The sequence below is a fragment of the Asparagus officinalis genome, chromosome 4 (genome assembly GCF_001876935.1).
Source record: "Asparagus officinalis chromosome 4, Aspof.V1, whole genome shotgun sequence".
In the NCBI taxonomy this organism is placed as follows: domain Eukaryota; kingdom Viridiplantae; phylum Streptophyta; class Magnoliopsida; order Asparagales; family Asparagaceae; genus Asparagus; species Asparagus officinalis.
Genome location: NC_033797.1, coordinates 52839184 through 52849629, shown reverse-complemented (window position 1 = coordinate 52849629; position 10446 = coordinate 52839184). Strand labels below are relative to the sequence as shown.

Below are 10446 nucleotides of genomic sequence, written 5' to 3'. Positions count from 1 at the left end.
AACGGTAGTCGGTAAAGGCTAATCAAACCTGTTGATGGATGAGAATTTGCCAAAATTCTATAAATGCGGGGTATTGACGCATTAACTTTATTAGTTGGTCTCATGACTTGAGCATCCAACGACTTCAGAATAAGATTCATATCTGCAGATGAAACAACTTTAATAGTTGGTCCTGCAACCCAAAATTTGGGACCGCCACGCTCTAATACCTTAAAAGCTTAAACTGTATAGACTCCAGCAAACGTACGAGTATAAACTATGTTAACGCCGATCAACGCGTTAAAGTAAAGATCGATGCCGGTCAACGCATTAGGAATCTCGCCAAAATAAGGAAAACAATGATTTCAGGGAGTTCAATCGGATTCAAATATGAATTTTTGACAAAGATGATTAGTTCAAAGTCAACTCAATGACACGAGCTAAGTTCAGAAACTTACACACCAACTTCAATTCAAGATTTCGACAACGGTCAGACGATAAACACAGTGCCAAAAGAACTTCATCTATTCGACAAAACACTGAATAGACTGAAGGCTGAAGAAGTCAAGAATTGAAGCAGTAAGAACTTCATCTATTCGACAAAACACTGAATAGACTGAAGGCTGAAGAAGTCAAGAATTGAAGCAGTTTACATGTCTCTCTTCAAAATTGAGGAAAAGGCCTATCTTATCCAAAGCCTTCCAGACTCTTCTATAAAAGAAATGAGTCTGAAATACTTTGGAGGGGGTATTTGTAGGCGTCTAAAAATGCCTATATGTGTTCGTACACAGCTCGAGACGGTGAGAAGACAACGAACATCGTTATCCGAGTCTAAGAGGATTATCTGTCGTCGACAAGCGCATGAAGCGAAATGTCGAACCAAGTGGCCCGCGCATGTCATCAGCTCGCGCGCATCAATCAGTTCACGCACGTCAGTCAATACGCACTCGTCAATCAACTCGTGCGTGTCGGTCAACAAGCGTGCGTCAATTAGTTTACGCACGTCGGTCAACACGCGCGCGTTAATCAGTTCGTGCGCGTCGGTCAACACACGCTTGTTAATCAGTTCGCGTGTGTCAGTCAACACGTGAGCGTCAATCAGTTCGTGCTCATCGGTCAGCGCACGCTTGTCAATCAGCTCGCGCATATCAATCAGTTCGCGCACGTCGGTCAATACGCGCTTGTCAATTAGCTCACGCGCGTCGGTCAACACACGCGCATCAATCAACACGCGCACGTCAACTAACTCGCGTTTGACGGTCAGTTCTGCAAACGAAGCGTGTAAGTCAGCCAAATACACGAAACGGAAGAAACTACAAGTCTCGAAAAGTCGGGAAGTCAGAAGAACACACAGAAAACCGGATTACCCGCGCAGGCGTGGGTCGGATCAGTCCGACCCGCGCCGGCGCGGGTCCCCTCGCGCTGTTTCGACCCCTCGATGCGTTTTTCGGTTTTAAAGCGGTTTTTCACACGTCTTATCTGTTCTAGGGTTCCTAACTGACTTAATCTCATCTACAAACGTGGTTAGGCCGTTATCAACTGAAGATAAGGCCAAATCCATCGTTCTCATCCGAAAACCCCCCCAACCGAAGCCTATAAATACAGGCCTAGGGGCTCATTTCACGGGGGCAGATTATTATCAGGAGGAGGAGGTGCTGTCGAATTCCAGAGCCAAGAGTCACGAATCTCAGCGAGGGTTTAGCGAGATCCTGACAAACTCCAGTATAAAGAAGGAGCTATTCGAAGGATCTGAAGCCCGTACGTCCGTTCCTTAAGATTAGGCTTTGTTTTAATCTCGAGAAGAGCTATTGATTTCGCTTGGTCGATTTCAGCGCTTCAATCAAATACTCCATCGGTTAAGGCGAAGCTCTACCCTATTTTTTATCAACCGGATCCAGATCTAAGGTGGTCCACGGATATCAAAATCCCCGGCACAGGTAAAGATCCCGCACAAGCAGAAGACCGATAAACGATCTCCCTGCGTTTGTTTTGACGCAGAAGACCGATAAACGATCTCCCTGCGTTTGTTTTGACGAGAGTTGTAATTTTTGTTTTTATTGTGTAAGAGTCTTATAAAAATTTGTTTTGACGAGAGTTGTAATTTTTGTTTTTATTGTGTAAGAGTCTTATAAAAAGACTATCTTTTTTTATTTTTATTGTAACGACTGAAGTTGTAATGAATACCGTAATGAATACATCAAATTTTGACGCAAACAGAGTCCTCTGCAAAAGGCTCAAAACCAGAAGCATCCAATAATTATATGATGTCACAAGAAGAATTGATGGATTTAACAATTATGATTTTAATATGCTTTATTTTTTTTAGGTTATGATCCAATATCATTTGAAGAAGCACAACAAGAAGCAAAATGATGAAGACCAATGGATGAAGAAATTCAAGCTATCGAGAAAAATGATACATGGGTGCTCGCTTCTCTTCTAAAAGGACATCAAGCTATTGGAGTCAAATGGGGGTACAAGACAGAAGAATGCACAAGGTGAGATGGAGATATAGAAGACGCGACTTGTGGCAAAATGTTACAAGCAACAATAACGAATTGACTATGATGAAGTTTTTGCTCCGGTAGCATGCCTCAAGACGGTATGACTTCTCATGTTGCTTGCATCTCAAAAGCAATGGAGGATTTTTCAAATGGACATTAAGTCAGTATTTTTAAATGGCTACCTTAATGAAGAAGTTTACATTAAGCAACCATTGAGATACAGGAAGAAAGGCAAAGAAGACAAAGTCTACAAATTAAAAAAGCCTATCTACAGGCTCAAACAAGCTCCGATGGCGCGTAATTCAAGGATTGTAACATACTTCATACAACAAGGTTTCTCAAAATATCCTTATGAGCCATCCTTGTACATAAAAAATAACTAAAATAGTGATATTTTATTTGTTAGTCTTTATGTCGATGACATGATCTTCACAGGTAATAACACATCGATGATCATAGATTTCAAGTCATCCATGATTAGAGAGTTCGAGATGACCGACATCGGAATCGTGACATATTTCTTAGGTATTAAAGTAAAGCAAAATGAGAGCAACATCTTTATTTCTCAAACAAATTATGCGAAGGAGCTGATGAAGAAATTTTCCACGGAAGCTTGTGACCCCGTAGATACACCACTTGAAGCAGGGTTGAAATTAAAGAAGAAAGGTGAAGGTAATGATATAAATCTAATATATTACAAAAGTCTTATTGAAAGTCTCCGCTATCTCACATGTACGAGGACCGACATGACAATTTCATATGGAGTTGGATTAGTTAGTCATTTCATGGAGGAACTAATGATGTTACAATTGAAGGACACAGAAGAAATTCTCTGGTATGTAAATAGAACCATTAATTATGGATTATTTTATCCCTCATTTGAAGACTTGAAGCTTGTCGGCTATAGTGATAGTGATTGGATCGAAGATTTAGATGGTTGCAAAAGCACTTCTAGATTTGTTTTTTATCTTGAAGATTCAGGTTGTACTTAGTCCTTGCAGAAGAAACTCATTGTTAAACCTCTCTACATGTGAAGCTGAATATGTTACGGCCTCATCATGTGTATGTCATGCAATTTGGCTTTCAAAACTATTGCGGGAGATGGAAAGTGCCACAAAAAGAAGCAACGGAGATCAATGTTGATAGCTAGTCGGCCATCCAACTAGCCAAAAAGCCATGCAGTGTTCCTTGATCGAAGCAAGCATATTAACACAAGGTTCCATTTTATCAAGGACTGCTAGAGGAGACAGGGGTTCAACTCATACACAAGAGAACGGAAGAACAAGTTGTGGATATTTTCACAAAGCCCCTCAGGACTCAAATTTTTCAGAAGCTAAGAAGACAACTTGGTGTTATACTTTTTGGAGAATCAACTTTAAGGGAGGGTGTTAGAAATTAAACTTGATTGTGGTTCTTAAGATATTAGTAATGATTATAGGAGTTACAAATATGAAGAATTATTATAGGAGCTACAAATATGAGGGAGTTATGGAGAATAAATTGCATGTATTTGCATGGGGGTTATGAAAATGAGAATTAATGTCATTAATGTATTAGATGTGTCCTAATGCTATATAAAGCCATGTTATGTAGTCATTTGAGATATAAAAAAATATATATTCATCAATTAAATATTATATGTTTTCCTCCTAGCCTATATTTCTCTTTAATTTAGCCTTTATATATCCTCTAAATTCTACATATATACATGAGGACTAAAGAATTCATGCTCATTCAATTATCTACACAAATTTAGATTTCTTTTATTTTATTTCTGTATAGATTATCAATTGAATCCATGCGATCTTTCAACGAATTCATATCAAGCCTCAAACTTCTAAAAGTCATTTTAGAAAATTTTAAAATTGAACCAATTAGTGGTTCCATCTTTTCTCATAGCTCGGGTTCGTCCGTTATAAAGAACGTAATCACCCATCATAGAATGAGGAGAAAGAAGAAATATATATGCACGCAGCTTCTCCTCCAACGGAATTTGTGCGTCTGTGAAATTAAGCTTTAGATACTGATCATATTTCTCCCTTTTAAAACCCATTACTCTATTCACCTAGGCTAGGTTCCGCGAAAGAGCTACTATCGTTATTCATTGTCATATAATTGGATTCAGTTGATGGTAAATCTCAATTTTGTTGCAAGTTCTGAACATCCCAATGTACAACATTTGGATTGGGCTTTGTAGAGGCAATGGCCAGTGACTAATCTTAAGGAATGGATGTAGAATACCATGGTCACTTGGTCATCGCGACTAGAGGGCTAGTTCTCAATGTTCTGTAGCTATGTGCTCAAATGTAACGATATGATCGAGCGGTCTTGAGTTTCTGTGCCTAGCTAGTCGTTCGGCCCCGAATATGCCTGGGTTTGTTTATGTACCTAAGGCTGTGTTTGACAAACTCCTAAAAAACTGAGTCAGTGACTGAACTTGGCCAAGTTTTGGGTTTGCTTTTAATTGTCAAAAACTATGCCAGTTCTGATGCAGTTTTTCTTAGGCCAAATAGAGGATACAACACTAGTTTATTGTTGGATATGGAGGTAGTAGTTCAACACTAAACTACGAGTGGAAGTAAAAGCATGCACTAATATAAAACCCACGACAGTCCGAGAATTAGGGCGCTACACGAAATAGTATGCTCTTATACACGTCAGCATCCACGTAGCTCCGCCTCAGCATGGCCGGCCCCATTATCGGGTTTCAGCCCAAGCTGTATGTAGACCCGAATTCGTTATCTCCATCTGTGGTCCCTGCCTGCCAATGAAAGGCGCGCGACCCCTTTTGACACAGCTCGACTCAAAGCACTCGCGGTGAGTATAAGCTGATTGTGTTGCGGGTCTGGAGTATTTTAGGAGCTACAGTGTACTGAGAATGGAAAGAGAGGGACCGAGAAAGGGAGGCAGAAAGGAGGAGCACCTGATCCGGTTAAAAGGTGGGCACACTGGACAGGTCGGTTATTGGCCGACCAATCCCACGAGGAGCCTGTGAGCAACCATGTGTGCACAATAACCCTGAGCTATTAATTAATTAATAAATTTGCTACTTAAGTAGCCCGTAAATATTTGATTTATATGAATATTTGTCTTTCTCAGGTTACTCTACTATTCTATGATTTTCATCATACACAAGTCCTTGTTTAGTACAAAACATTTTGAAGAAATAAAACAAAAAAGATGGATTAAATTCAAGCATGCATCCCGGTGAATCGGTGATCGTGAAGTTCATGTATTTACACGATCTACTATATGAGTAATCCATGAGTAAAAAACATTTAAACAGACTCCATAATTATTCGTACGTTTCAATGATAATGTTGTTACGTATATCCCTTTTAAAAACCGTTTTCATTGTGATAGGGGTGCCTAATTGAAATTCATTTTTGGTATATTGTTACTTCAAGTGTCTCTTACAAACTAAACGAAGTTCAGTTTTGTTTACAGATCGCTTGGAAATTTATGTAGATCTGAATGCTACCGTAGGTGTCAGAAACCTACTAATAGCTTTTTTTTTAACACCAACTGCCAGCGCAACCCACCAAGCCCACCGCACCCAAAAAAAAAAAATTGAAAAATGAAAAACCGCCGCCCCTCTTAGGGCATCTCCAACTCAACGGCAAAATGCCGCTGCGTTGAACTGATCGAGCTCCAACCGTGTCATATTTTTTGCGGCACTTTGGAGGAGATGAACAGTACGACGCTAAATATGGAGTCGCACTGTTCATCCGTGTTATTACTGTGCATTGTTTTAAAATTTTTTAAATATTTATTTTTTACCTCTTAATTAATATAAAAGTAGATAAAAGAGAATAAACTGAGAATATTCTTTTTAGTGCAAAAAATGGTGCAATGGATTGGAGATGTATTACTGTTTGATGTGACTTTTGCGTTATTTTGATGTAAAATTTGCACTATTTTGATGCAATGGGTTAGAGATGGTCTTACTGCATATTTTTTTGACATCTGATTAATCCTGACCGTAAGTAACCTCTTCCAGTGTGCATGGCAAAGGGAAAAATATATATTATCATTTTCATGCATATGCAAGGCACATGGGGGGTGTTGAAAAGTAAACTTGATTTTGGATCAAGTTTAATTATTGGATCAATGATCCAATTATCACTAAGTAAACTTGATTTTGGATCAAGTTTAATTATTGGATCAATGATCCAATTATCACTTGTTGGGCCAAAACCCAATACTATTGGATCAATGATCCAATTATCACTTGTTGGGCCAAAACCCAATACTTGATCCAAGTTCTAGAGTTTTCCCTAGAAATATCTAAACATCTCCACCTCCTTAAAATGTTCTAGAAAGTTATAGAGAATGAATATCTAGATATTTCTCTAGATAATTATAATATAAAATTCTAGATATTATGTTAGAACGCTCTAGATTTAGGATTAAAATATTCTAGATATTTTGTACTTTGGAGGCTATAAATATCTCCCCTTCCCTCTCATTTGTAATCAAGAAGTTCCAAGTTATTCTAAGGTGTTCAAAAGAAATAAAAATCTTCTTCTTCCTAAATTTTCTATTGTCTCCCGAATTCTTAAACACTTTCTCCATCACCTCCAAATATTTCTTCCCAACAAAGTGGTATCAGAGCTAGAAGATTCCCTTGAAGATGGCGAGTAACGGTGTTCCCTTTCAAGTCCCGATGCTCACAAAGAGCAACTACGACAATTGGAGTCTAAGAATGACGGCTATCCTAGGAGCACATGACGTGTGGGAGATAGTCGAGAAAGGCTTCATTGAACCAGAGAATGATGGTAGTCTATCTCAAACTCAAAAGGATAGTTTAAGAGACTCAAGGAAGAGAGACAAGAAGGCTCTCTGTCTAATCTATCAAGGTCTAGATGAAGATGCATTCGAGAAGGTCGCGGGAGCAAAGACGGCCAAAGAAGCATGGGAGAAGCTTCGAACTTCTTACAAGGGAGCAGATCAAGTCAAGAAGGTACGTCTGCAAACTCTAAGAGAAGAATTTGAAGCGTTGCAAATGAAGGAAGGTGAACTCGTCTCCGATTACTTCTCAAGAGTTTTAACGGTTACTAATAACCTAAAGAGAAATGGCGAGAAGTTAGATGAGGTGAGAATCATGGAGAAGGTTCTTAGATCGTTGGATCCAAAATTCGAGCATATTGTCACTGTCAATGAAGAAACAAAGGATTAGGAGGCTATGACGATGGAGCAACTTCTTGGGTCGTTACAAGCTTATGAAGAAAAGAAGAAGAAGAAGGATGATATTGCAGAACAAGTACTCAAGATGCGGATTGATCAAACTAAAGAAGAAAGCGGACGAAGTTATCAAAGAAGAGGTGGCGGTCAAGTCCGAGGACGAGGTCGTGGATATGGAAATGGACGAGGTTGGAGGCCTCATGATGACAACACCAACCAAAGAGGAGAAAGCTCATCAAGAGATCGTGGGAGAGGAAATCAAAAACCAAGGTACGATAAGTCAAGCGTTAAATGCTATAATTGTGGAAAGTTTGGACACTATGCTTCCGAATGCAAAGCTCCGAACAATAATAGAGTTGAAGAGAAGTCCAATTATGTTGAAGAAAGAAACCAAGAAGATGATATGCTATTGATGGCTTACAAGAAAGATGAACAAGATGAGGTTCACAAGTGGTACCTCGATAGCGGTGCAAGCAATCACATGTGCGGGAAAAGTCTCATGTTCGTGGAGCTTGATGAATCGGTGAAAGGAAATGTGGATTTGGGAGATGAATCGAAGATGGAGGTGAAAGGTAAAGGAAATATTCTCATCCGATCGATTGAAGAATGGAGATCATCAATTTATTTCCAACGTTTACTATATCCCAAGCATGAAGACCAATATATTAAGCCTTGGACAACTCTTAGAGAAAGGTTATGATATTCGATTAAAGGATAATAACCTTTCTATAAGAGACCAAGAAAACAATCTCATTACCAAGGTGCCGATGTCAAAGAATAGAATGTTTGTTCTTAACATTCAAAATGACATCGCACAATGTCTCAAGATGTGCTACAAGGAGGAGTCCTGGCTTTGGCATTTTCGATTCGGGCATCTCAACTTTGGAGGATTAGAGCTACTTTCTAAAAAGGAGATGGTGAGAGAATTGCCTTGCATCAACCATCCAAATCAAGTGTGTGAAGGGTGTCTACTTGGAAAGCAATTCAAAATGAGCTTTCCAAAGGAGTCAGACACAAGAGCGCGGAAGCCATTGGAACTCATACATACAGATGTATGTGGCCCGATCAAACCAAGATCACTCGGTAAAAATAACTACTTTCTTCTCTTTATTGATGATTTTTCAAGAAAAACATGGGTTTATTTTTTGAAGGAAAAATCAGAAGTGTTTGAAAACTTCAAAAAGTTCAAAGCCCATGTCGAGAAGGAAAGTGGCCTTGTGATCAAAGCCATGAGATCCGACCGTGGAGGAGAATTCACATCCAAGGAATTTGAGAAGTATTGTGAAGATAACGGTATTCGAAGACAATTGACGGTGCCGAGGTCCCCTCAACAAAATGGAGTTGCGGAAAGGAAGAACCGGACAATCCTTGGAATGGCGAGGAGCATGTTCAAAAGTAAGAAACTACCAAAAGAGTTGTGGGCAGAAGCAGTTGCATGCGTGGTTTATCTATCAAATCGATCTCCAACAAGAAGTGTTTCGGGAAAAACACCACAAGAAGCTTGGAGCGGAAGGAAGCCCGGTGTTTCTCATCTAAGAGTCTTTGGAAGCCTTGATCACGCTCATGTACCGGACGAGAAGCGGAGCAAACTAGATGACAAAAGTGAGAAGTACATCTTCATTGGTTACGATGCCAACTCCAAATACTACAAGCTCTACAATCATGATACAAAGAAGACAATCATCAGTCAAAATGTCATCTTTGATGAAGAAGGAGAATGGGAGTGGAGATCAAATGATGAAGACTAAAACTTCTTTCCACATGTTGAAGAAGATGAATTGGAGCAACCAAGAGAGGAGCCTGTTACCCCACCAACTTCACCAACAACAAGTTCTCAAGAAGATGAAAGTTCGAGCGAAAGGACTCCACGTTTCAGAAGTCTGCAAGAACTTTACGAGGTAACTGAAAATTAAGACAATCTTACTTTATTTTGTCTATTTGCGGATTGCAAGCCCATGAATTTCGAAGAAGTTATGAAGAAGAAGACATGGAGAAATGCAATGGATGAAGAGATCAAGGCGATGCAAAAGAATGAGACATGAGAGTTAGCTTCACTTCCAAATGGGCATAAGGCGATCGGTGTGAAGTGGGTGTACAAAGCAAAGAAGAACTCTAAAGGAGAAGTTAAAAGATACAAGGCAAGATTGGTGGCAAAATGTTATAGTCAAAGAGCGAGAATCGACTATGACGAGGTATTCACTCATGTTGCTCGTCTAGAAACTGTTAGATTAATCATTTCATTGGCAGCTCAAAATAATTGGAGGATACATCAAATGGATATCAAATCAGCCTTCTTAAATGGAGATCTTGAAGAAGAAGTTTACATTGAGCAACCACAAGACTACATAATCAAGGGAGAAGAAGACAAAGTCTTGAGGTTAAAGAAGGTGCTTTATGCGTTAAAACAAGCACCAAGAGCTTGGAATACTCGAATTGATAAGTACTTCAAGGAGAAAAGTTTCATCAATTAAAACAAGCACCAAGAGCTTGGAATACTCGAATTGATAAGTACTTCAAGGAGAAAAGTTTCATCAAGTGTCCATATGAGCATGCACTCTATATCAAAACTCAAAACAATGATATATTGATTGCATGCTTGTATGTAGATGACTTGATATTCAACTCAAAACAATGATATATTGATTGCATGCTTGTATGTAGATGACTTGATATTCACAGGCAACAATCCAAATATGTTCGAGGAATTCAAGATGGAGATGACGAAGGAGTTCGAGATGACCGATATTGCATTGATGTCTTACTACCTTGGAATTGAAGT

General features: G+C 39.2%; 1 protein-coding gene across 1 annotated transcript; it reads left to right on the top strand.

Moving 5' to 3' along the window:
• LOC109838710 (uncharacterized mitochondrial protein AtMg00810-like) lies at nucleotides 2362-5602 on the top strand. The gene is made up of 5 exons (XM_020407131.1): nucleotides 2362-2477; nucleotides 2890-3318; nucleotides 4967-5030; nucleotides 5343-5439; nucleotides 5583-5602. The coding sequence occupies exons 1-5, from the start codon at nucleotides 2362-2364 to the stop codon at nucleotides 5600-5602; spliced, it is 726 nt and encodes a 241-aa protein (XP_020262720.1).